The following is a 27985-nucleotide window of genomic DNA, read 5'->3' on the forward strand; positions in this document are numbered from 1 at the left end:
AGGATCATATGAGCAGAAGACCAGTTCGAGGCTTTTGGCTCATATTTATAAATCATATAGAGATACTTGAGGATATCATTTTCGGTCACAGAACTTTATTCTTAAACCAATTTTAAGTACCCAAGGATTAAGATTCAAAAACCAGAAACAAAACAAAAACACAAAGGGTTACAGTTGTGTATGTGCTGCTACTTCTAGCTGCCGAAGAGAAATTCCACCAAATGCCAGACCAAGGATGTCTCTGCACTACAGACAAAGCGCAGGCCTGTTTTGTTGTTGGCAAACCTAGCTGTGGCTTTCCCATTTAATGGGCCTCTCGTCGTACCTACGAAAGCATCCCTTTCCCTAGAGGAAAAGACTAGTAATAAATACTTAAGTCTAGTGTATTATCTTATATCCTTTCCTATCATCCCAGCAAGTCTTAGTAAATACAGAGGTGAGCCACTTATTGGAGTAAGGAGTACCTGTCAGCGGTGACACGATCATGAGCTACTGAATGATGAAAACCTGACACTTTACCTCCACTTGTCACTCTCCCATCTCAGAAACTTAGGACATTGCTGACGCCCCACTGGTTCTAGTTGAGTGACTCATTCAGACAGGGTTAGCAGGACAGCGAATCCAGAAGGCTCACGTCGCAAGCACTCGGGCATCCTAAAGTCTTTATCTGGTAAAACATAAGTTACCTAGTTATCTATACAAACTTTGACCCCACAGCCTAGCTGTAGAAAACTCTGGAAAAACCAGGATAGGAATGGAGGGAGAGCGGGAAGGAAGGGGGGAAGGAGGGAGAGAGATAACAAGATCAGCACCTAGAGCACACTGCATGCCACTCCTTTTTGCAGCTATTCTTAGCCAGGACTTGGGAAAGACTTTATTTTTCAGCTTTTTTCACTTTTCCTTGATCCTCGACTTTCTTAATGGCGGCCTGGATAGCCTCTTGGTCACCCAGGAACTGGTGAGGCCCAACAGCACACAGGTTCTCATCCAGTTCCAGGAGAATGGGGACGCCAGTCGGAAGCGTGATGTTGATGATGTCTTCATCCGAGATGCCTGTCGATGAAGAGAGGAAGGCACACAGCGTTAAAGACCACCCTGGAGGAAGTTCTGTTTAGTTGTTTAACGGGACAGTGACTTAGTCCCAGAGTAACTGCATGTCTGGAACCACGCCAAATACTGCAAGGAATTCCAGCTGTAGTTCCTGGAAGCCAAGAACTTCCCAGAAGGTTAAGAAAAAAAAGAGCTAAGACAGAAATGCATCTCACATCACATCACATCACATCACATCACATCACATCACATCACATCACATCATATCACATCTTAGGACAATAAATACCTTTTTGGGGCAAGCGGTTCTGGCTGTTTCCTATCTAAATCTCAAAAGGTTGAAAATTATTTTCTCCATGCCCACATCAGTGTTACTATTTTCCACAGGTATCAATTTTTAAAAATCTGAGAGTGAACCAGGAAGGTTTTCTGTTTTTTTGTGTTTTGTTGTTTCCCCCCCGCACCTCTTTTATATGTTGTCCGCAGGCTGGCTGGACTCTAGTTCCACGCATGAGAATGTGGTTGCTTTTGCAGCCCTGAGTGAGCTTGGGCTGCCCTGGGCTAAGGGAGGACCACTTCCCTAGATGCTCAGGAAGCCCGATCCAGGGGAATCGGGAGCGGATGGGAACGCGTGCCTTGTCCACAGGCTTCATTCTGCTATTGTCCCTGATCATGCCGACCGAAAGGAGGGGAAGGTACGCGTAAGAGACAAGTCACCTTCAGTTCTTTTTTACATAAGCCGAATTACATGTAGTTCAACTTTCACCGGGAGAGCTGGAATTGAATAAGAGTCATAGGAGTAGCAGTGGTAGTGATAGTAATTGTACTATTATAACTATTTTTAACAATAAACAACTAACATGTACTGAGTCCGTTCTACATGCCACGTACTCTTCTAAGTGCTTTAATAAGTATTAACTTATTTAATCAGTGCTGCAATCCTATGAGGAGACGAGCTATTATTTTTCCATGTCACAAGTTCTAGCACAGAGAGGTTAAGCAAACAACTCAAGATCACACAGAAAGTAAGTAGCAGAAACTGGATTCAACTCCAGGTGTCTGTTAACTACTATACAGCGTGATGCCTTCCAGTTCTTCTGAGTTCAAAAGGAGCAAAGGAAGGGAGGAGAAAAGAGGTGGAGTTAGGCAAATTAAAGGGCTACGGAAACTATTCAAATGATCTGTTTCAAAAATACATTTTTGTCACATGGACTTCTACATTCTAACCCTACGCTTCTGTTCTATATTAATAGAAAGGACCTAGGTGGAGCAAGTTCCGGGGAGAGCTCAAGGTTCATCTTTACTTAGGAGGTGACGATGGCAGAAAAAGTTATTAGCAGTTAGCTGTCAATGTACTTTGTCATTTTCATTAACCAACAGTCATAACTATAGCACCAGCCAAAAGTCACAGAATCATAGCACTGGATTCCAATCGCTAGGGTAGTTCTTCATGATTATTTCATTTCCAGGCTCAGAAGAGCTACCTAAGAACTCTTAGGCACAAACTCGACGTACTCACACAGCTGTGAAACAGTGGAAAGTACACTGCCCATCTCCTCTTTTGCCGGTCCCCCTCAATAGTCTAACTATGTCACTTTAGGCAAGTAACTTCTCTGGGCTTCCATTCCCTCTGACAAATTAAAAAAGAAACACACCCTCTTCCTCTACCAGGACTAAGGGTGTGAGGTAGGAGCAATGGACTGAAAAGGGAACACACACGAAAAAGTGTAGCACAGCAAATGTCTCTTCTTTCCCTAGTAGGAATTCTCTCCTAGGTAGAAAATGGAAAGGGGAGGCAACGAAAGCATCACTTTGCCCTGCCAAGGGGATGCCAAGTTCCCATCCCCACACTGCAAGCCGACACAAGATTACCATCCCAAACTAAAGCTGGCAAGAAAAGAGAATCACACCAGACAGCCAGCTGCTTCGCGGGGAGGATTCTAATAGCCCTCTGGGTCCATCAGGTCAGAGCTGTCAGCTGGATGCATGGCTGCTGCACACACATTCCATGGAGACAGCATGAGCAGAACTCAACAGCACTTGGCTGAGAGCCAGGTGAGCCACTGAGGCTCTAGAACCCAGCTTCTCACCCCAAATCCAAGAGAAACTCTGAAGGTCCCTCAACTAACCAGTAACTGAGGACCTATCATGCCTAGTAGTCTGGGGAAGGACACTTGTGACCTTGGCCAAGATTTTACCGCCACTGAACTATTTCTTCATTTATAAAATGAGGGAGGATAGTCATCTTTTGGGACCAAAGTTCCTCTATTTTATTCTGCATGGTTAAGAAAAGCAGAGGTACTTTAGAGGCATGAGACACATGGGGACACTGACTAGGATTTACATTCATCTATCACACAAGGGTCATGTTTTATCTGTCTCCAGAGTCTGTAAGCATATTGCTTATTGAATTGGAAAGAAAGATGGATTTTATAGATTTCTTCACTTAATCTAAATTTTCACTGCAAAAATCAATATGGTAGGAGACAACTACTTGGTAAAAATGACCATGTTTGGCTAACGTTTACAAGGAGAAACAGAAATTATTCATGTACACATCTATCAGCATCTCAGATTCACTGCTTTGGGCTGTGTGCCTTTACAATACCACCAAGTATTAACCGTCCCAAACGTTTTTGGACCTGGGACTTTATTTTTAAGTGACTACGCTTCCACTTTTATTCAACATTGTACTGGAGGGTCTAGTCAGGGCAACCAGACAAGAAAAATAAAAGGCATCCAGATTGGAAAGAAAGAAGTAAATCTTTATTTTCAGATAACACAATCCCACTACAAACTATTCCAACTAATAAATGAGCTCAACAAGGCTGCAGGAGAAAAAATTAATACATAAAAATTAATTGTACTTCTATATAGTAGTGATGAGCAAATCAAAAATTAAGAAAACAATTCCAAAAAAATATACCCAAAGAAATACAAAATTTAAACTCTGAACACTACAAAACACTGTTGAAAGAAATTTAAAGAAGACCTAACTATATATAAAGACAACCCGTGTTCATGGATTGGAAGATTTAATATTATTAAGCTGTCAATATTCCTCAAATTAACATATAAGTATAGGGTTACCAGGGAACCGAGGAATTTTACTCCTAAGTATATACCCAAGAGAAATGAAAACATATGTCCACACAGAAACTTGTCACGAACCTTCATAGCAGCATTATTTAGAATAGTCAAAAAGCAGAAACAGCCTAAATGTCCATCAACTGATGAATGGATCCATTAAATGTGATATATGCGGACAGTGGAATATTATTTGGCAATAAAAGGAATGAAGGGCTGATACGAGCTACAACGTGGATGAACTTTTGAAAACACCATGCTAAGTGAAAGGAACCAGTCACAAAGGACTGGATCATTCCGTTTCTATGAAGTGTCCAGCCCAGGCAAATCTATAGTCACAGAAATAGATGAGTGGTGTGGCCTAGGGCTAGAGGGAATGAGGGACTGGGACATGACAGCTACATAGAGGGTTTCTTCTGAGGGTAATGAAATGTTCCAAAATCAACTGTGGTGATGGATGGACGACTCTGTGAGTCGACTGAAAGCCACCAAACTGTACATTTTACAGAGGTGAGTTGTATGGTATGTGAATTATATCTCAATAAGGACGTCAAAAAAATACTAACAGATCCAGAGAACTTAAAAAACAAACAAAAAAAACTGCTCAAGTCACAAAACTGTTAAGGTAGTATATTGGACCTTTTTATTTTTTTAATTCCCAAATCTCAGGACTTCCACGCTGGTCATCTGACTCGCCTATGGTGATTCCCCCGCCGCATAAGGAGAGAGGAGAATGTCGGGTACGTGCACTGGCCTTAGGAAGGGCCGGGTGCGAACCGGACCCCAACACCCGGTGTTCTCGTGCTTTCAAGACTAGTAAAGGACATGAGCACATCTCTCTGGTCCCCTTGAAACAGCTAACACTCTGAGAGCACGAGGACCCTGGTTTAGGGGTTGTAGTCTGGGACCTTAGAAAAGAGTTCTAGATCTTTGGAAAGGGGCACACAGGGGACTTGCTCGTTTGACTATGGCCTCAGAGCCAACCAGATCTAGACCTTTTCTTTAATAGCACCCGTCTTAGCTCACGCCTATGGCTGAGATGTGTGCGATGAAATAAAAAAGTCAACTAATCCAAGGCCGTGAGAACTATCATGTGTCACCTACAAAGGAAGGAGAGCTCCACAAAAATAGAAACATCTCCAACAAATAAATTAAAGTTGACATTCCACTTTAATGACTACACAAGCCATTCACACAGCAGACTAATTACTTGCAAATATTTAAAATACTTAGACTGGTTACTAATCAGTCAATGAGACCTGAATTTTAAAATAACAAATTAGGAAAACCACCGTCAAGCCATTACTCATTGCTCAATTTGGGCATGAGACACATTCTTTGTCCGAAAAACATTAAGCAAGCAGAACTCCTAAAGCAAGAATAATGCATCTGCCCTGGATTAAACCAAACTGAATCAATGCTATATTACGTAATATCATGTTACAAACTCATCAACTAGAACATCGCATGAAAGTTAAAACGAGTGGCCGGACATCACATCTTCTGTCTGATGACTGGTTTAGAAGTTTTATACAGCATCCAAGAATGTTCTGAAGGGAAATATCACACAGTTCTCGCCCTGCATCCACCCCTCTCCCCCTTAGAAACCCCCGAACCAATGCCTTTCATTTGAATCTTCACATTGGAGCATCTAGGCGTTAACTGCAATCAATTTAAATGATTGGGATATTTCAAGTAAAAAATAATGAAAGTCTGGTGGTAAGTCAAAAGGGTAACAACTCAAAGGGTAACAACTCCTAATATGGGGCGAGATTCAAACATCACGTCCTGCACACGGGACTTCCGTCAGAAGGTCAAATTGGGACCTACAAGCCTCCCCGCCCCACCCAAGTCACTGCGGCAGGAAGAGGAGCCACAGTTAGTAAGACCACTGTATACATACTGCAGCACTCACACTTTGCCTTCTGTTAGAGGGGCTGTGCCCACTTCTCCTACCAGGGTCACAAGCTCCTTGAATACAGGGACCATGTTTGAGCCACCCCTGTATCACCCTGCTTTTGGAACAGTGCCTTACCCACTGCAGGAATTGAGTAAATGTTTGTTCAACTGGAAGAGCCACTATTATGTGTTGGCTGCTAGGATCTATAATTATTCAGCTAGATGATCCACTAGTACAATTGCATGCATTACATGCGTCTACTTCTAACATATAAATAAAGGGTAGAAGGAATAAAACGTTAACTAAAAACCCTAATGCATAGAGCCTATACATGAAAGCATTCTGAGGACTTTGTCAGAGGTACAGTCTTGGCTGAATTTCAGAAAGAGACCAACAGGAAGCCACACGCTCCTCAGAAGGAGAGACTCTGTGTGTCCAATTCCAGGCGCTGTATCTTTACACCAAGAACTACCTGAGTTTACACACCCTCAGCACATCGCTGAAACCCATGAACTGGAGCTCTCTGGGCTTTCAAGTTAAAGCTGCTCTTTTACTGATGAAGCCTTGATTCAAGATTGTGTTTCCTTCATTATCTTACCAAGCAAAAAACGAGAGGGTTAAAAAGATTGAACAAAAGGTTGTTTGTGTTTAGTGCTAAGAAAGTAAACAAGTCAAATTAAGTTTGTCTTCCGGGTATTTTTCTTTGGTTATCTCCAAAGTATTTGCTCAAAATCTTCGGATATGAGGAAATAGGAGACAAGATGTTCAGGGAAATAGAGCTCTTACAGGACAAGAAACCCTACTTCCATAATGCATATTTGGGGGGATTAGAAAAAGAGGGAAACAGTTTTGATCCAACCATTCAACTGTGGGGTACCACCCACGCTCACTTCCCTTTACCAATCCAGTCAGTCACAATTCAAACGCCTCTGACGGGTGATTTGTGACAAGAGTTCTGTATTCTTCTATTGACAAAATAAGAGCTAACGCAAGAGATTCTGATCTTTATAGATGATCTACTTATTTCTAATTATCATTCTTTAAGGTTTGAAAGCTATATATGGACAATGCTAAGAATGGCTGGGGAACGACCAGAAATGGGTTCTTTTACTATTGTAACAAGATGACAGATTAACAGAGCTTCTAATTTAGAATAAGGCAGAGAGAAGGATCGATTTTACACTTAATGTTATTGTTAAATAACCTACCACTTTTAAAAATAAAGGTTTCTATAAAGCAATTACACTTACAGTAAGAGGAAGCTTACCCATAGAGCTATAGGATTTGCTTCACGGAAGAAAGGACTGAATTTGCTGCTTCTGAAAATATCACACTAAAATGCCAAAGGTGACTGACTGTCTGTCCCTGTCCACACACCACGTCCCAGCTGACCTTTCCTCCCTGATTCTCTAATTTCATCTCAGTACTGCTTTGCCTTGTTATGTGTGCAGCTGGCACGCAATTCTTCAGGGATCAAATGGGTCTTTCATGAGTCTCTTGCATGCCACTCTCATTCCAAACTTGAAACTGCCTAGTCCTGTGCTTGAACCCAGACTAAACAATCCACTTCCGCTGGCGAGACGCAGACTGTATCCAGTGCTTCAGTCCAGGGCCTGGCGTTCCCTTCAGTGTGGGCCCCAGGAAACAAACAGGAAGTGACTATGCCAACCACAGAGAAAGAAACACACGCCTGTCTGGAACACTACAGAACAGGATGCTTTCAGATACGAAGCCCGGGTTAGGAGTTTTCAGGGTGGTACTTTGTGAGCGGTTTGTCTGAGATGGGCCCCTGCTTCAATCTGGACTTATTAGCCCCGGTCATTGTTTATGCTGCTAAAAATCAGTAAAGCCGTCCCTTAAGTAGGAATTTTCTTACTATGTAATATCTCACGTCTGTTTTAAATCTTTCTCCTGAAAGTATTAAGAACTACTAGCAAGTCAAAAGTAAAGCAATCCCCAAATTATGTATAATCGAAGAGCAGAGCTATTATATGAATAATGTGCCAGGGTAGAGGCCATCCCGACCAGGCAAGAAGCGTACCCTGGGCGCTGATATGCAGTTGCTGTGTTCACAACTGTACCAGTTACCTAGCTCTGAATTACTCGCCTCTCACTGCACTTACTGTTCTCCTGCTGTGACTCCATGAGGTTCCTGTTGACCTGCTCTTAGATTAGATGGTGGTGGAAAGGAAAAAAGGCAGATGGAAGGCGCAATTAAGAATGGAACTTAGAATGTGGTGGCAAATGAGAAGCAACAGTTTGGGGCAGGAAAACATTGACAAAAGGAGCTCACAACCTCTAAGGACAAAACTTCAATGGTCCAGCAGGTTATATATCACTTCTTACGAAGAAGGAAGGACTTTACAAGGTAATTCCCTACACTGACTATAGATGAGGTGCTAAATAACGCCAGCACCAGGAGCTCCCGAAGTCTTGAGAAAGCACTAACAATGCCCTCCAGGTTAGTTTTCAAAGGTACAGGTAGGTGCACACAGCCAGTTTCATTTAATGCTACTAATTGGCAAGCTAGTCTATTCATTTGTAAAATGAAAGGCAAGGTCCCATTTAGACCAATGGTCATTTCACTGGATAAAAGCAGGTCTATTAAAATTGAGCTGTAATTTACAGCCAGTAAAATTCACCCTTTTTGGTGTACAGCATAGTTCTGTCATCCCCCCAAACTTCCTTGTACCCCTTTGCAGCCTACCCTCTTCCACGGATCCGTTTTATGTCTGAACAGTCTTACTTTGACATGATTACAAATGGAATTATACAATGCATAGTGGCTTTTTTTTCCCCAAACAACAGAAATTTTCGCACAATTTTAGAGAGATACCAAGGTGTTGTTTGTTTCTAAGGCCTCTCTCCTTGACTTCCTTCTGTGTGTGTCTGTGTCCAAATTTCTTCTCCTTCTAAGGATGCTAGTCCTATTGGATTAGGACCCACCCTAACGGCTTCATTTACCTTAATCACCTTTACAGACGCTATCTCCAAACACAGTCACATTCTGAGGTATTGGGGGTGAGGACTTCTACACATAAAATTTATAATATGTAGCTTTCTGAGCCCGGTTTCTTTCACTTAGCATAATGCAATTCAGACTCATCCATGACGCTGAGTCTATCTGTAGTTTGATCCTTCTAGTAAAGCAGTTTCTTTAAAGCAAAACAGTTCAGCAATCAATGATTGACCAAATGAAATTAAAAAATATGACCTGGATACACAGAACAGCAGAATTAAACACAATATTGACCCACAGCTCCCCAGTGAGTTCAGAGCCTTGTAATGTAGTTTCTACATTAAACAAGATAACCGTATGTATGTATAATGCCTAGAATTGCCCTTGGCACACAGTATGTATAGCTGTAGTAGGGTCCACCATTCACAGGCTACAGTGTAAGTGTCACTCACAGACTACAATGCGAGGAGAACAGCAATAATAATTTAAGACTCGATGAGTTGCATCAAATTACCTTTTTATGGTTTAGCTCTTAAGGATTCTCTTGACCCAGCTTATTATAACTTAGTATTCCAAACAAAAACTAGATCCAGGGAAGGGCTACTTTTGCAAAAAAAAATTAAAACAAAAAAGCCCAGGTAGTCATCATGTGTAGACTCAGTGAACTGGGTTTAGGTGTAGTTCACAGCCCCATCTAATTATCACACTCATGGCCAAGGCACCGGAGGTCTGTTTGGGTTTCTTGTTCCTTCCACGGCACTTGTGTCCCTTCCCACAAGTGGAAGAAGTGTCAGTCAGGATTTGGCTGCCTGTAGAGTAATGTCACAACCGCAAAGAGTGGAGAAACAAAATAATGTCTTAAGAATCAACACTCACCATTGTTGAGGTATATACAATCTGGAGTAGATGAGTAACACTAGAAGACTCTTACGAGAAAGATCTTAAGACACTTTGAGATTTCAGGGTCAACCAATATTCCAGTCAGTTATTTGGTTCATCATTATTCCTACCCCAAAGTTATAGTCTTTAAATAATAAGAAAGTATTTTCATGATATGACAATATGCTGTCATTGATTCTATCAGTTTCTGACTTCTTCCCCAGCAGAAGATAAAACGCTTTAAGTCTGTCAAGCAGTGTAAAAACAATATAGGGAAAAAATATTCCAGTTCCTTGAAAGACCCTGTTTTATAGGGGAGATTTTTATATAAACCTATCTGGAAAGCATGACTAGGAATCAGATGAGTCTATAACCACAAGCATTTTTAGTTTTGTAATCAATGGACAGAATTTAGCAACTTTTGTGTTTATAGGATATCTGGAATCTGGTTACACCCATTTGGAGGATTCATTCTCAACACTAGTGAAAGCTGACATCTTTATAGTAAGGTGACCATATAATTTCTCATCCGAGCTAGGGCACTTTTGAAAGTGAAAGGAGATGCTATTAATAATTGTACTGAGATAACACTATTAACCAGCAAATGGGAGTTTATGATCATATAACTTTACAGTAAAAATAAATTTGGTTAGATAGTAAATTTTATGATACGTGCTTTTTAACACACACACACACACACACATTGGCAAGTAGTCCTTCCTATGAGACAAAAATCTGTATTTTCCCCCTAAAGTAAGGGAGATTCACTTAAGTTCTGGAGTCTTGAAAAGTTAGCATCCAAATTCAATGGAATGTTTTCTTTTAGGCTGGGAGTTTATAAAGTACCACATGAAGCCCTGTTACTCGCGCTCTTGAAAAAACCACACATGGCAAGATAAGAGGTCTAATATTGATATTCCCATTCCAGTGAGCACATACATTTAGAATAAATTTTTAAAGGGCTGATATCTCACTAAACGAACAGGAATGACGTGGAAGAAATAACATATGCTATTTCTTCTGATCTTGGGAAAGTCACTTATGCTTAATTCTTATAGCTGTGACTACTTGGATCTTATGCTTTAATATATACTATTAATACAAGAGAAATTCCATTAGTGGAGAATATCATTTAGAGGACTCCTAAAACAAGAGATAACTAATTTATGAAGTGATCCATAAAATTACTCCAGTCTTTTTCATGCACATGAAATAATTTCTTCCATTTTAAGCATGGGAGTAAGTCACCATAGGGACATCAAAGAACTCATGAGTCTTAACAATAGAAGCACCAGGGCGTACTACAGGCCAAAAAGGAACAAAGTTGTTCTACCCAGGATAGGTGAGCCAACATTACAAACCACCCTTTTCCATAGTGGCTGCACCAATTTGCAATCCCACCACAGAACAAACGAACAAACAAAACAGAAACAGACTCATAGACACAGAGAACAAACTGATGGTTGCCAGAAGGGAGGGGGGTTGGAGCGCTGGATGAAAAAGGGATTAAGAAATTCAACTTGGTAGTTACAAAATAGTCACGGAGATGTAAAGTACAGCATAGAGAATAAAGTCGATAATGTTGCAACAACTACGTATAGTGCCAGGTGGGTGCGAGGCTAATGGCATGGTCTGTCTTTTCCGCCAGTTTTTCCCTCTGACTGTCTGCCATTCTCCGTGGCCACCACCCCAGCCACTGCCATTCCCCATCTCCGTCGTGTACTCCTTCCTTCTCTTCCCCTGCAGACACCTGCCAGCCCTACACCTTTTTCTCCTTTCACATACTTCCTACTCAAGTCTCTTCATACAACTTACCTCTTCCAGTATGAACACAACTATGATAAATCAATTATCCCCCAAATAAAACATTTTCTAGTAAGCCTGTTTATAGTGACAGAGTTAGGAGTTATAACTTAAGGTTGCTTCAATTTCATTAATCTCTGAAAGGTAATTTAGTTCCATACAATCAACTTTAAAAAAGAAAGAGAGAGCGAGAAAAAGACCTTCAGAAGAAAGGTTAAACAAAGCTTGAGGACAAAAGCCTGCTAATTTCTCATCAATCCCTATAATCCATTTCTGCCCCAGTGGTCAAATTGTGTTTTAATTTTTTTTTAATTCTATATTCCACATCCATGCTTTCTATTTTGTTATCACTTTTTTTTTTTACATATTTGCCTTAAACTATTGTTTTCTAGGCAAATGTCAAATTCTTTAATCTTTCAATCCCGTTGATTAAGTTATTTTTGCAGCTTGGAGATAAGTCACATATCATTCAATTCACCTACTTCAAGTATACAATTCAGGGGCTTTTAGTATATTCAGAGCTTTGCAACCATCACCACAATCATTTTTAGAACATTTCCACCACCCAAACAGGAAACCCTGTACTGTCAGTCTTCATTCCACCCCTCTCAAGTCTCCCCACGCCACCTGTACCTCAGCCATAGGAAATAGTCAACCACTTTCTGTCTCTATAGATTTGCTTTCTGTCTCTATAGATTTGCCTATTCTGGACATTTCATATAAATGGAACCTTACACTATATGATCCTTTGTGGCTGGCTTCTTTCTTTGTAACAATTCCAAGGTTCAGCCATATTGTAGCATGTATCAATACTTCATCCTTTTTTATTGCTGAGTAATATTCCATTGCATGGAGATATCACATTTAATTTATCCCGTCATCGGTTGGGATGGGCATTTGGGTGGCCTCCATGTTTTGGCTTTAGGAATAATACTGCTATAAAGCTTTGTGTACAAGTTTTTATGTGAATATGTATTTTCATTTCTCTTAGGTATTGTTATGGGTTGAACTGTACCCCCTCAAAACAAGATATTCTGAGCTCCTAACCTTCAGTATCTCAGAATGTGATTTTATTTGGAAATAGGGTCTTTATAGAGGTAATCAAGTTAAAATGAAGTAAACCCTAGTCCAATATTATGGGCATCCTTACAAAAAGGGGAAATTGGGGAGAAACAGACACACACAGGCAGAACGCCAAGTGAACACGGAGGGTTGCAGTGATGGATCTACAAACCAAGGAATCAAAGATTTCCAGCAAACACTGGAAGTAACAAGAGACAAGAAAGGTCTCTCCTAGAACCATCAGAGAAAGCATGACCTACCTAACCAAAATCTTGACTTAGGACTTCTAGCCCCCCAGAAAATTAGTTATCTGTTGTTTTAAGTCACCCAGGTTTTGGTACTTTATTGCAGTAGCACAAGGAAACTAATACAGGTATATACCTAGGAGTAGATTTTTACCCATCAAATAACTGCCAGACTGTTTTCCAAAGCAACTATGCCATCCAATTGTTTGCCAATAAATTATTGAGGGAGAGTTCAAAACCTCCCTCAAATATAGAAAGTAAACTTTTCTATAGGTAACTTTGTTTTCCATGGGTAATTCTTCCTCCATCATCACTATATCAAAGTCCTTTAGGCCACTGTCAAATTCTTTCATCGTTCAATCAGTTTTCTTTACCCCCGTTTGTTAAATCTTCCAAGTTCCTTCAGAAAAGAACATTAACAACAGTTAAATCGTCAATGCACTAATAGGAGGTGGCATCCAGAATGAGCTTTGGTTAGGGCTACAGAATAATCTCACAGATATAAACCCGAAGATATGAGAGTAAGTGGTACTTAACAGCAGGAAATTGTTTTTTAGGGAGGTTTTCCTAGCTGAGACAGGGAATAAAAGAGGATCCTAAAGGAGATGTTAACATTTTCTTTCGGGAATGGAGTCTGGCCACAAAGAGATCTAAATCCCATCTCTGGAAAAAGGAATTGACGTGTGAGAAAGAATATATCTGCTGGCAGAAACTGAAATTCTAAATTTCAGTTTGTTGTTATTCTAAGTGGAGCCTCAACTCTTTTGCAAACAATAAAGTACTATAGTCCAGAAATGATGAAGTTATCTACCGTTTAATTAAATATCTGACTATTCTGAACAAGGAAGAATAGAACCCTTTATAGAGTTGAGTAAATAAGATATATATACACACGCACACAAACATTCGAGCGCCATGTCTAGCCAATAAAGTTTTTAATAGCCAATAAAGTCTGTATATTTTAGATTTCTGCACTAATGGATGCAGGTATATGAGTAATGATTTGGCTCTTGGCCAATGTTATAAAAATTAGGGGTAAAAAACACATGCTAAATAGTTTACAATAAAATCTCATAAAGATCACTTCATTTTGTTACCAATAACCTCTTTTCACTTACTCCAAATACAAGGTCAACCTTTTCATTTTTCATAGCCTCCTATAGAAAAGTAAAGCAGCATGGAAAAGGAATGTTTGAGAAATGTATTCTAACATCAGAAAGCTAACGGCTAACAGCGACAATAGGCAGAAAATCACCAGACAGAGCAGGTCACTCAAAACAGCACAACCATCTAGGATAATTCAGCAAAGGGAGAAAGGGGATGAGAAATCCCCTGGAAATGTCACAGTGTAATCACTGATTTCCAAAACTAGTGAGTTTGAGTCCTTGAAAGAGTTCATTTATTTGAGTTCATGGCACTTAAGAGAAAGGTAACAATACAATATATTTTAGAATACAATATCAAGTAGTAGTGAGGCTACTGATTAGCTCCAATAAGTCATCTTTTTGTTTTCCTCCCCTCGAACTTTCTCGGAATCAATGACTAAGCCTGGTCTGGAAAGAGAGGACCAGAACAACAGAATAGTTCCGGAAACTTAGGTCAGAAAACACAGCAATAATTGTTTACAGTTGGAAGAATGTGAACAAAGCTGAAGCCTAGATAATTACTGATCTTGAAAGACGCAAATAAACAAATTTATTTTGAATACCACGTCTACAGAAATTTCTTCCCTTCCTCGCCTTTCATCTTTATTACGACAAAAGCCACACCATCCTTTACATCAGTGGTTTTCAGAGCGGAGAACCCTAAGCAACCGTACCAGCATGACCGGAAAACTTCTTAGAAATGCCAATTCTCAGGCCAGAACCCCAGGTCGATGGATTTGGAAACTCTGAGGGCAGGACCAGCAACCTGTGGTCAGCCTAGCTCTGCCTCCAGGTGACTGATGCCTGCTTATGTGTGAGGTCCACTGCTCCAGATAACAGGGATGTAAAAGGCATAGAATTTTTGATGTAGACACAAAATGATTCCTAAAAGACTGAGTGACAACAGGGAGTAGGGAAAGAAAGTCTAGGATATAAAACTGTGCATTATTAGCTCAGATTCCATGTCCTTGTTAGATCAAGGCCCCACTGTAACACTTAGCCACCTCTACCCAACAGCAGCATAAAGACGGTATATGTACCTTCCAGATGTTTCAGGAGGGCCCTACTGCTATTTCCATGAGCAGATATCAGAATGGTTTTGCCACGTAACACTTCAGGAGCAATTCTTTCATTCCAAAACGGAAGGAGTCTCTCCAGAACATCCTTCAAGCTTTCACACCGCGGCAGCTGGTCCACAGGCACGTCACACACTTTATACCTCCGGTCGTTGTAGATCTCGTGGTAGTAAGGATGCGACTCCTCAATGGGCGGCGGGGTCACGTTGTAGCCTCTTCTCCAGAGCCTGACTTGCTCTTCGCCGTGGTTCAAAGCCATCTGCTCCCTATTGAGACTGATCAAGGCGCCATAGTGACGCTCATTCAGGCGCCAGGAGCTTTCCACGGGCACCCACTCCTGCCCCAGCTCCTCCAGGATCAGCCAGGCTGTGTGGATGGACCGATTAAGGATGGAGGTGAACACAAGGTCAAACTCAAAGTTGAGCGCTTTGAGTTGCTTCCCACAGTTCCGGGCTTCCTCCATGCCTTCGCTGTTCAGCTTCTGATCCACCCAGCTACAGAAACGGTTCTCTTTATTCCAAGCACCCTCTCCATGCCTTAACATAATCAGTTTGTATTTGGACATACCGATAGCTGAGCGTCCCTCGTGCCTTCAGATGGCCCAAGGTTCAACGGCAGAAAAACATCTAGAAAGAGAAGAAACAAAAGGGTTGTTGTATTCTTCATTGAACTGACTACCTGAGGAAAGCACCACTTTACAACACCCTGTCTCTAAGATAAGCGACAATAATTCCTTTGAATGGTTTTGACATCTGTCATCTGGCAACTCATACATTATAAACATATAGGCAGACTCGACAGATAATTAATTACAGGGGACCTAGTTGACTTAAATTTTCTGATGTCTAGATAGCATGTTAATTGTATGATGTAAAAATAACAGAGCACTTCACTCTAATGGCATGCTGCATTCCCACCAGATCAAAAGGCACGTTATGCTTACAGAAGAGAGGATTTAACAGAACGCGTTGTACATGTCTACCAGGGTGACGAGGAGCTGGGAACTCCCACTTCCTAGCAGCTGACTCTAGATGCCCGGCATCCTTCTGAATTTGTTTTTCCTCTGGTGGAAAAAGAAATAATTACCAGTCTCACCTGGTACAGGAGTTATTAAACATGTTAATTCAATGAACCCCCACATTTATCTGGTATGTAAGTCACTGAGTGGTGGTGACTGGCTCTTCAATGCCACAGGGAAACCTAGGAAACCTAGGTCTGAAAACACAGCAATCGGAGGCTACACCACATACTAGAAAATCTAAGGTTCCACCTTCAAACAACATTAAAAGTGATTTAAAGCGACATTAACACTGGACATGGTACTCACCTAAATAATCTCTCCCCTGCCTCAAGACAGAGCTTTTGGCAGGAATAAATCCAGATGTAAGACAAGCTATCAAACGCAGGCAGCTGTGGGATGCTGCCTGTAGAAACAGATTAACAGGAGCAGGTCTGTAGGAGTGAGACGAAGCTCGGTGATAAGGAAGCCGTCTCCTCCTCCTAACCGGTCAGCTACCCGCACATACCAGCCGCATCTCAGTGGGCGAAGAATCTACTAAAGTGGAACAGACAACCCTAAAGTGCTCTGAGCGTGCTCAGTTAAGCTCTGACCCAGAGACCTGCGGGGCGCCCTGTCCCCCGAGAATCTGCTGCCTGGCTGCCTCCCTCAGCCTGCCCTCACTCTCCTTGCAGTGGACACATCCACACTGACAAACGCTGCTCCGCTGACACGCCCAGAGTGCTCCACCTCCACCCCAGCATTTTCCACACCGGGGAGTAAAGATTATAGGCACATCGGGGCCTGGTCTTCGTCCATTCTTGGCAACTTCCATTAACTGGAGATTTTCTGTTCCACTTAAACTGTGATTCAGCCACAGTTATATAACAATCAGTGACCAAGTTAATTGGAATCTAGATCTAGTTTCTTCCTTTCTTAATTCCTAGAGATTCTGAAGGGGGAAAAGAGCTTTAAAACAAGGCTTCATCTTTCAGTGGAAGGCAAACAGAGGACTGAGAAAGGAAGCAGATGGAGGTGATCTACAAGTAACTGAAAGGCAGCTGGTTTTTGATTTCCCTTTCTCGTCGAGCATCAGGTTTGAAGCGTTAGTGCAAATGGAGCAGGGAAGCACGAGGCCACTGGAACAGCCTGAGCTCAGGGCTCAGGGCTCAGAGGACGCCGATGCCTCTGCCCTCAGCCCTGAGGGGCATCAGGGTGGCAGAAGATCAGCACCTGGCAGTGTTTGGCTCAGTGATTACTGGTGCCCAGAAGCAGAATAATCATGAAACTTGTGAGGCTCAAGCTGTAGAGCTGCTCACTAGAACAAACTCAAAGGTGGGAGAGGCCAAACAATGAATTCACCTGGATGAGTGAGTGAGTGTGTGTGTGTGTGAGTGTTTTACAAAAGAAAACTATTTTGTATTGTTACTTTAAAGACCCCAATCTACCATGTAGTAGAAGCTACAGGCCCATCAGAAACTGAATCCACCTCTTTGTAACATTTATTGTCTTATTTTTCAGGGGGCTGTGGAGGAGAGGGACGGAGAAAAGAGAGGCCATCAACTGCCTCTACTTCAACCCTTACTCTGTCTCATCAAGCAAGACGCCTCCTCCCGCCAATGAGCTACCTTCCCTTCAGATGAAGAGGGGTACGGTGGACACATTTTGTGGCAGGAGCACTTCTCCATCCCCCTCTGATTATGAACTCGATCCAGGGAACAAAAAATGTAGCAGTGACATCATGTACACGCAGGCACCTACACCCAGCTTTGCAGTATCTTAATCGGCCACATCTGCTTACTTTAAGGAATAAAATAATTTATCTGTTTTCCCTCCCTCAAAATACACATACTGGAGCAAAGAAAGAGTACTGCAGCCACAGAGACTATGCAAATACACCCCTTTCCCTCATTCTGGTGTGTAGGGTGTGAACAGAGGAAGGACCCAAGCTAGTGCATCTCTAAGGTAAACAAAAAGTCACTTCCCTCTCCCCGCCTTGCAGCTACCAACAGACTTTTCCCATTGAATTCACGGATGAATGTTTACAAAGGAGCTGCTGAAGTTTAAAGCTGGCAGTCTAAGATTTTAAGCATCGTGGGAGCTGGTATAGTGTTTGCAAACAAACACACAACACGAGTCAGTTTGATTTCAAGTTTAAGGCATGGGCGGCAAACTCAGAGGTCCCAAAGGCCAGGCCGATGTGTGAAGAGCAATGATGCTGGGTTACAAGGTGGTGGAACAGGGGTGAACTCAGAGAACACTGTTTTCCCGATGGACACCACCACTGTGGTGTAACTGGACGAAGCTTTGGTGAAGCCTGGTCTCACCATTCTATGGGTACCATTCTTAGAACTTTCCTGACGAACAGAAAGAAGGCGGGACTGTTGAAATCCAAGACTGGAGAGAATGCAAGACTCTGAGTCAGACCACAGAGAACCTATGGATTCTCCTTTGTTTTCAGCGTGAATCAATGTCTTTTAAAAAATAAACATAAAAACGATCATTGCAGCTCCTAAAAGTTCATATAATAAAATAAAAGGAGTAGCTATTACTTAGCTCCAGCCTATTTCCCTGTGAGATGGAAGAACTGGGGTTCCTAGATTTTCTAATTTTCAAAACCACTGGAAACGTGCATTTTAATGTGATATCTGATATAAATACTGGTGGCTCATTTGAATAAATTTTTTAAAATGTGAGCTACACAAAACATGTCTGCAGGCTAGATTGAGTCTGCTAGTGTACGACCTGTGACTTAAAGGGAAATCTCCTCCCAGCCACAGATGAATGGGGAGGCCACCCCCACCCCCCCAGGAGACCGTTAGACCCCAAGCTTCCAGCTTTCTTCTGTTATTGTCCAACACACCTTTCAAAGGACACACCCTCTAACCCCCTGTGTGCTGGGCTTCCTTGCCCCTGACCCTCCTCATCACACCCTCGGCCACCTCCCTGCAGTCTCAGCTCTGACATCAAACTCCCACTCAACTTCACACCGTCCTGGGACACTTCCTCCAGCTGAGCTCTAACCAAGCTGCAAATGAACTGACTGCAAAACGACCTCCCAGGTATCTGCTTCTGTCTTTAGTGTGTGTGTGTGGGGGGGGGGCAGGGTACCTCATATTCTGGGACAGGCGCAAACGATGAGAGGGTCCGGCTCCCTCCCTCTCAATGGTACCTCCTGTGAAATGCCTCCACCTCACCATTTTTGGGCGGGAGAGCTTTGATTCTGAGAGTTTTGCTCTTTCCCTCTTATTAGCTGCAAACCTCCTGAAAATTACTTCCTGTTGATCTTAGGATAAAATTTAAATTCCTTAATATGACCTGCAAGGCTTTGGTTTTATTTCCTTGAGTATGCCATGTTTCCTTTTTCCCCACTTTTTCTGCTCCCACCCACCACTCCGGTTCAAGCCGTTGTTTCTCAGTCTAGTTGTGTAGGACACAGCTGCCTGGCCCATGATGGTATTGGGGACCTTGCACTCGCCCAGGCTGAGGCTGTTGGTCGCTGGCTGCCAACCACTCATGCTGGCCACTGGCCACTCACAGTAGCCCACAGCAGCCCAGCTCCAGGGAGAGCTGTTGTTCACAATCTTAGCTGTAGAGGGCGCAGCTCACTGGCCCATGTGGGAATCGAACCAGTGACCTCAGCATTGGGAGTACACGGCTCCAACCACCTGAGCCACCGGGCTGGCCCGCCATGTTCTCTCTTCCCTGCACATACTGTATTCTACACAGAACCCTCACCCAGCCCATCATCCCGTCCCCTCCACTGTCACATCACTTCCATCCTATTTTAGGCAACCTCTAGTCATCCTTTAGATCAGCTGTGTCCAATCAAAATAATCACATTACTTACATAAATCCTATATTAGTCACCTATATCCTTTGAAATTTTCTAAAAGATAAAAAGAAATAAGTGGAATGAATTTTAATCATATATTTTATTTAACCCTGTAAGTTCAAAATCTTATAATTTCAACATAGGATCTATATAAAATTCTTAATGAGGCATTTTACATTCTTTTTATCACAGTAAGTCTTTGAAACCTGGTGGGTACTTTATCCTCAAAGTACATTTCAATTCGGACTAGCCACATTTCAAGGGCTCAATAGCCACATGTGACCAGCTTCTACTGTATTGAATGGTGCCTCTTTAGAACTCAGCTTCAATGTTATTTTCTCTAGGCCAGTGGTTCTCAAACTCTAGCGTGCACCAGAATCACTAGCAGAACTGGTTCAAACAGATTGCTGGGTACCCCGCTCCCAGAGCCTGACTGAGCAGGTCCGCGGGTGGGAGGGGGGCCTAAAATGCACATTTCTAGCAAGCTCCCAGGTGATGCTGAGACTGCTGGTTTGAGAACCACGCTGTGAGAACCTCTGATCTAGGCAGACTTCTCTGCCATTCCTCCTTGCCCATGAGGAAGTGGTCAGATCTGCCTGGTCTATACTCTTACAGCACCCTGCTTTACAGCCCGGGAGCAGGGATGGGTCACTTGTGACATATCAGTGGTTCAGCGTCTATGTGGCCCATTAAACTATCAACTGCATCGTGACTGGTCTTACTGCCTTAGGACCTAGCATGACACTTGACACACACCGAGGTACTTAGTAGGCGTGTTTGCATCAAAGTCAGTTGTGCAAAAATGTTTATACTGCGTTAATGAGGCTGAGGCTTGACTGTTTCCATGGTAATCAGCAAAGTAAAAACAGTCAGTTGGCCGGGCTGAGATGTCAGAAAGCTTGAACTCAAGAATCCCAGTGAATTTAGTGGCAGAGCCAGAGCCAAGAATCATCATCCATTATTTTTTGTTCCCTTTACAGTTTAGTATGTTCATGAATGGCCACAATCGCCATAGACAAAAGAGAGACTCCAATTAACTTGCTGAACAACATACAGCCACTAAGTGACAAGTCTCGGTCTTCTTCCCGACCCCTGAGCTCGTCCTACCTCATCACTGAAGACTTTAGCGTCTTGGTTTGAGGATCGAGGCTCACTGACCTCACTTCACAGGGGGACCTCCAGTCACAACTTGTCTTTCCAAACCCAGGCAGCTTTTCACAAAATGAGCACAAACAAGGTGAGGACAAAGGAGAGCTCAGCTTAGGGCTGCTCTTGAGAAAAACCTCAAGGCACAAAGTAAAGTTGGGCAATAGTCACCTCAACTATTGATAAAGAGATACCCTACTAAAAATATATACTCCCCATCCTCAAATTAAAAACTGTTTTGTTAGTTTGTTTGTTTAAAATCAAGCTTTGTTTTTTTGTTGTTGTTTTTGGTACAGCTCTCCATCCGGGAGTTGGTCCTTAAGGTTCCTCATTTATCCCGCGGCATGGGTTACCAACACTTGAATTAAGCACTAATTTTAGTCAATTTACTTCATACCAAAAAGGGCCATACAGGTCACTGAATTATCATACCCCAGGCTTCCTTCCTTTTTAAAGTACGGTATAGCTCAGAAAAATTACTAAAACAATTTACTTTTCTATGATTGTGCCTTATCTTCCCCACCCCTTCCTCTTTGCTGCTTTTGCTTCCTTCTCACCATTACTTTTTTAGCTCGCTGACATTTAACTTGTGCTTTGCCCAGTTTACTGCAATGGCCTCTCCAAAGACTGCCAATCAGTTATTTCCTAATAAGTAGAGACCATCTTCTCTCAGGAGTCACACTCTGAAGCTGACTACTTCCATCAAGGAAAGAAACTTCTTTAAGATTTCAGTGCTACCTTTCCCCCAGCTCGGCTACTGTTATGTCCTGGTTTGGGGGTTCTGTATTTTCCTTTCCGCCAGTAACAGTACTATGATGATGAAGCTATCAGATGATGTCATAGCAGGTGACATTAATGCAGCGCTCAGCATGTGCTTGGGACTATTTGGATCCATAACCACTGTTCTCTGAGGAGGTACTGTGATTACTCCCATTTTACAGATGCAGAAACTTAGAAGGAGAAGTTAACATGCCCAAGGGGACACAGACGGTAATTGGCAGAGCTGGAGTTCAGTCACAAGCGGGCTGGACCCCAAAACCTGTATTTATGCACTTAACCACTCTGCTATGCTGCCAAGGCTGTGTGCTCAGTCCTTGGAAACCCAGCTTTCCTCACTACTTAATCGTATTAAAATGGAGGGTTTATAAATTAACAGCCCCAACACTCAAAAGTCTCCCCAGTCTGGGCAATTAAGTCATTCTTCAAACGTGTTGCAAACCCCATGTGAGCATGAAACAATGCTAGGTCTGTGAGGAATACAGAATCCAACACGGATTGTGTCCTCCAGGAACTGGTGATGGAAAGGTGACATGTCTGCGTGCGCGCGAGCGTGCGTATGTGCGTGTATCACTAAAGCAGAAAGTAATCCACACAGTGAGACAGCACTCCATTCCTAAAGAAGGCGGAAAAAGAGACACTATTTTGAGCAAGGCTTCGTGGACATGGCACTACTTAAGCTGGATTTGGAAAGAGGTTTAAGATTCCCATTTATAGAAAAAGGGGAAGGAATTCTAGCCTAAGGGAACAGTGAGTGGAGGCAAGAAACAAATGCATATATTAAATGGTGACCCATTCAAACGGACTGGAGTATAGGTAGGGTGACCACACGTCCTGGTTTGCCTAGAACCGTCTTGCTCTTGGCCTGTTTCCCCAACATAATAATTATAGGGCCCCTTTCACACTTGAATGTCCCATTTGGACAATTACATGATCACCCTAAGTATAGGGTGTAACAAGGAGGTAGGAGACTAGCCTAGAACGATAACACTGAATGGTGGCCCCAACACGGCCTTGTGCCAAAAAATGTAGGTTCTTCTATAAATAATGGGAAGCCATTAGAGGTTTAATGTGTATTTTAGAAGCATCAGCTCACACTTACAAATACAGAGAGAGATGGGAAAGGCAGGACTATGAATTCTTGGGAGGCTCGCGTAGTAATTCTGGTAACATATAATGAAGGCTTGTCCCAGGCTAACGACTGTTGAAATGTGATGGAGATGAATGTGAAAAACACTACAGCTTAGCTCCACTTTTTCTGTAAAAGGGCAAATAGTAATTTTTCAGGCTTTGTGGGCTATATGGTCTCTGCTGCAATTAATCAATTCTGCCATTGTAGCTGAAAGCAGCTACAGACGATGCATAAATGAGTAAATGAGGCTGTGTTCTAATAAAACTTTATACATGAACATTGAAATCACAACTTCGTGTAATTTTCATGCACATGAAATATTGTCACTCTTTAGTTTGCCAGAATCTGGCCTCGCAGCAGATCTACTCACTAATCACACCAGCATTTTGAACCCTTAAGCATCCTGTCATGGGATAACCCCAACATTATTAAATCACCTGATCTTATTTTAGGCCAGAACTGCAACTTCCTTGAGGAATGGAATTCCATTCACAATTGCTTTTATTCCTCACAGAATACACTACTAAGAACATTTAAATCAGTGTGAGTAGTTTACTGTTGCTTAACTGAATTAGGTAGTAATGGGTTGGAGATAAAACTATAGGGAAAAAATTATTCATCTTGTTAACCAACTTCAAAAGGATGCTCTATCATTTTGACATACTTTATTTCTATTAGTCATCTTCATAAATCATCACGGTGCCTCACACTTCAGATGAATGTACAAATATACATTCATGATCAAGAATAGGTGCTATGCAATTGCCTTGGCAATAAAGAAACAAATAGGTGATTCAAAGGAAACACACTGTGCAGGTAACTTATATTTTCAAATTCCTTTGCCATAAATTTATATATATGTATATATATGTGTATATGTATGTATGTATATATATATTTATATATTTATATACATATATATAATTTTATGGCAAAGAAATTTGAAAATATATGTATATATATGTATATTTATACATACACACACACACACACAGAGTGTGCCAAAAAAATGTATACACATTGTAAGAAAGGAAAAAACTGTATTAAAATCGTAATACAATGAACGATGCTAGCATTCATTTGATTAACGCCATCTGTTGAGCAAACATCATACTACATTTTTTGCTACACATAATTCAATTCAACTTCGAAAAGTGATACATAGACAACATCTCTTAAAATGTGTACATTTTTTTTGACACCCCTGGTGTATACCTGGATGCCAAAAAAAATGTATACACATGACTTGTATTCCTCTTTTGTTATCGGCATATATTGAATATCACAATTTTAATACAGTTTTTTTCCTTTCTTAAAATGTGTATACATTTTTTTGGGCACCCTCTGTATGTATATATATTCCATGTAAATAGGCTATAGGGCAAAAAACATTCTCTCCATAAACGCCACCATAAAATTGAAATGATGTTTCAAGATTAGCACCCTTTGGCAAGGCAGAGATGAAGAGGGTAGGTAGATACGGGACTAGGGCACACATAAGGCTCTGCCTTTACTGACGTTACTTCTACTGTATTTCCAGCATCTCTCGGTAGTTTCAACAACTGTAGCCTAACAATCTTGCTGTTGCCTCCTACTCCTGCCCCTTATTAAACCATATAATTTCACATACCTTCCCCTCCCCCACTGAGGCTTGTCCTGTCTTCTAAATTAATGCTTCTGGGACACTGCTTCCTCTCTTCCCCAGGTGTTTGAAAAGTAATAATGTCTAATACTCTAGTATGACAATGCATGAACAGGTGGGAAAAGTTATAGGATAAAGATCAGCCTAAAAACTTTGTTTTGTGCCTAAAAATTACGTAAGAAATGTGATCAATGATATAATGTTGAAGTAATATATAAGAAGGGCTACAGAGTCAGAATTGGTTTGATCCAAAGCTTACCCTTAAATAGTAGACCACTCCGATGTTTGCCCCGGTCCAAATTCTCACTGCATAACTCTTAAACCCCACTGCATTAGGAACCTAACTCTACAGAAGATAGGCTAGCTGTACTGGAGAGGAGAAAAAAAGAGAGGTTAACCATGTTTCTGATAAATTAAAAAGGAACAGCTCTTAAGGGAAATGAAATCTGGAGCTTAGTGCCCTAGAGTCTTAACAATCTATGCCTTCGCCAAAATCAAGCTCAATATTAAAAGCTCAAACATAACTATACCTAAAAGCATCTAGTGTTCCACCATCTATTACTTTTCCTAAAGCTTCATAGTAACTTTTCCACTTGTATTTGCATTATAAAAACACCTCTTTATCAAAGAGCGAATCCAATCACTTGCAAGTGCTTTCTAGGTACTATTACCCTGTCATTCTCCAACTTTATATCTACTAACCAATGGCCCCTACGGATCACAAGGGTACCAAGCCTAGTCACAGGGAAGAGATATATCTGTGTCATGCGATGTATGTTTGCCTGGGCATGTTGCTTGTTCCAGCCTGCATGGCATTACCAATGGGCATAGCACCCACTTGTGACACCTCCTTCCTACAATCTCCCAGAGTAATAGCTTTTGTCAACACACACTATTTCTACCAAATCTCAAAATTTTGAAGTCAAGACACCTGGACATCAGTCCCAACGCTGCTATTTACTGACAGAGTGATTTTGGCCAAGTTATCTACATTTTTATGGACCTCAGGTTCCTTATCCAAAAAGATGAGCATAACAAAATTACTGTTCTCAAGGAGCTATGAAGAAGACTAAATGAGATGATGGTGGCCTCTACCAAGGAGTGAGAAGTATTCTGGATGGAATGGAGCAGACTTGGACTACCGCATGAAGACTGGCATAGACCTCAGACCCTAACGGTGATCTTCCCTTGCTGATGGCATGAGCAGAAGCAAAAGCTGGGAATAAAGTAAAACGAGGGTGGGGGGTAAAGAGAAAAGCTTAAATTAGGTAGTGGAAAGAGGAACAAAATCAAATGGCGTGTGTGTTTTGGGGCCAAGGAAATTGATGGTAAGATACAGTCCTAGAAGCATACCAAATACTAACCAATATTCTACAATCCAACTGCTTTAGTGAAGTGGCTGACATTTAATTTACATTTCATAAAGTATGTTTTTTCCATATTTGTAGCCAAGTTTCAGTGACAGATTTCTGTTATTAAGAAATTCTTTTGGTCCTTTTTCCCCATGAAAACATCCCCTCACACCAGATTTCATTCCAAGACGTTCAAGAGATTTATCAGTTCAAACATTTGTGTGTCTTCTGTTCCCTGGGCACCAGACAAAGAAGAAAGCATGCCTGAATTTAGTTATCAGTCATTACTTAAAATGAAAGGTGTCACTTAATTTCAACCAACGGTAGAAAGCAAAAGAGGAAGAGAGACTGAAAGATATACCCAAACACTAACAGTAGTTGCCTCTGAGTGATGGAATAAAAAAATGACATTTTCTACATTATACTTCTGTACAATGACCAACTTTTCTGCCATGATCTGTTTGGTTTGATTTGGTTTAAATATGGACACAAAAGAATAGTTCTCCACCACTGGGAACTGTTCTTTGCTAACAGGCTGGTATGGAATTTACTGTAATGAGATTTTGTTTACATACTTGCAGTGGAAAATGTCTAATGATCCTCATTTGAAAACGGACTTTTGACACAGGCGTGGACCTCAGAAATAATCTAATGCAACATCCGATTTTTAAAGATGCAGACATTTAAGAGTCAGAGAGTTGACGCGATTTAAGATCAAACAGCAACAGCTTCAAGACTAAAATGTAGGTGTCTTGTCTTGCAACTCAGAGCTCCTTCCACTATACCATTTGATTGAATTATGCTTCTCTAAAGTCCACCACCATTTGAGAAGCATCTATACGGTATGAGGTGCTACGAGACAGTTTTAAAATAAAGGACAAATGAACATGTGTTCTGCTTTCCTTCTAGAAAACCTTAGTAGCTACTGGTGAAAGACAGCATTTGATTTTTTCCCCCAGAAGTCTGCATTCAGCCAGTTAACGCTGTGGTACTACTCACAGGCGATATAAATCCTCCATAATTTGGAGGAGAGGCGGTAGGGGAATGGGAGTTATAGTAAGTTAGCTAACAACCAATTATCCTTCAAAACTGCACTGTGAACTTGACTTCCCTTAAGCATTTCTATTGCCCTTCTCTAGGAACACAGCTCCCAAACCTTTAAAAGGAGGAGAAATACACTGAACTTTTTTTCCCCCCAGTGGTTCCAAGAACCTGTGATTTATTATAGCTCCAGATTTGGGCGCTACATGAAACCAATGCCAATCTTCACCTCCTTCTCCTGGCATGGCACTCAAGTTTTCTCTACCTACTTAGCCTGTTAATGCCAAGCCTACCATCGCCCTGAGTACAGCGGCATGGCCCTGGAAACACACCGAACTTCCTCCCAGAAGCCCCACTATGGAAGGGGCTCGGCCACACCGTGACTCCAACGTCCAGGACAGCTGAGTTCATCACTCCCCTCGACTCCTCTTTATTCTTGCCGCCAAGACACCACTACCTAGGCGAGTCCTCCAGCCAGCTGACAGATCCGAGTCCCAGAGAGGCTCATTCTGAGAAAGGGGACAGCAGAAAGTGACCTGGGGGATAAGTGAGGGTTTGGCACTTGGGCGGACGAGCGAGCGCCAGATTCAAAGACTGACATGGGGGAGCCGAGGAACTGGCTTGCTCTGCCTCCAAAATAAAACACCACATCATTTAAAAATAGTAACGTTCTCAACAGCAACACCAAACCACCACTCACCTGCAAAAAGGCCACCAGCAGAAGCCGCTCTTCGCAACCGCAGAGCCGGTAGCACCACCTAAGACTCATCACTGCCGCCTGTATCAACCCTCTTTTCTAGCCCGGGTGCCAGAGGGGGCAGGTCCTAGAGCTCTGCCTATTGGAGGGTCGAGCTGTC

The 27985-nt window shown here is 41.9% G+C and overlaps 1 protein-coding gene across 1 annotated transcript; it reads right to left on the reverse strand.

The window, feature by feature from the left end:
• Window positions 1–75: 75 nt before the first annotated feature.
• On the reverse strand, window positions 76–27977 carry BPGM (bisphosphoglycerate mutase). Its single transcript, XM_019750920.3, has 3 exons — window positions 27829–27977; window positions 15171–15832; window positions 76–1053 (listed from the first exon to the last, which is right to left on the reverse strand). The coding sequence occupies exons 2-3, from the start codon at window positions 15769–15771 to the stop codon at window positions 875–877; spliced, it is 780 nt and encodes a 259-aa protein (XP_019606479.1). The 5' UTR covers window positions 15772–15832; window positions 27829–27977; the 3' UTR covers window positions 76–874.
• Between the last annotated feature and the right edge of the window lie 8 nt (window positions 27978–27985).

The sequence above is a fragment of the Rhinolophus sinicus genome, chromosome 8 (genome assembly GCF_057876585.1).
Source record: "Rhinolophus sinicus isolate RSI-liver-muscle chromosome 8, RSI-T2T, whole genome shotgun sequence".
Taxonomy (NCBI): Eukaryota; Metazoa; Chordata; class Mammalia; order Chiroptera; family Rhinolophidae; genus Rhinolophus; species Rhinolophus sinicus.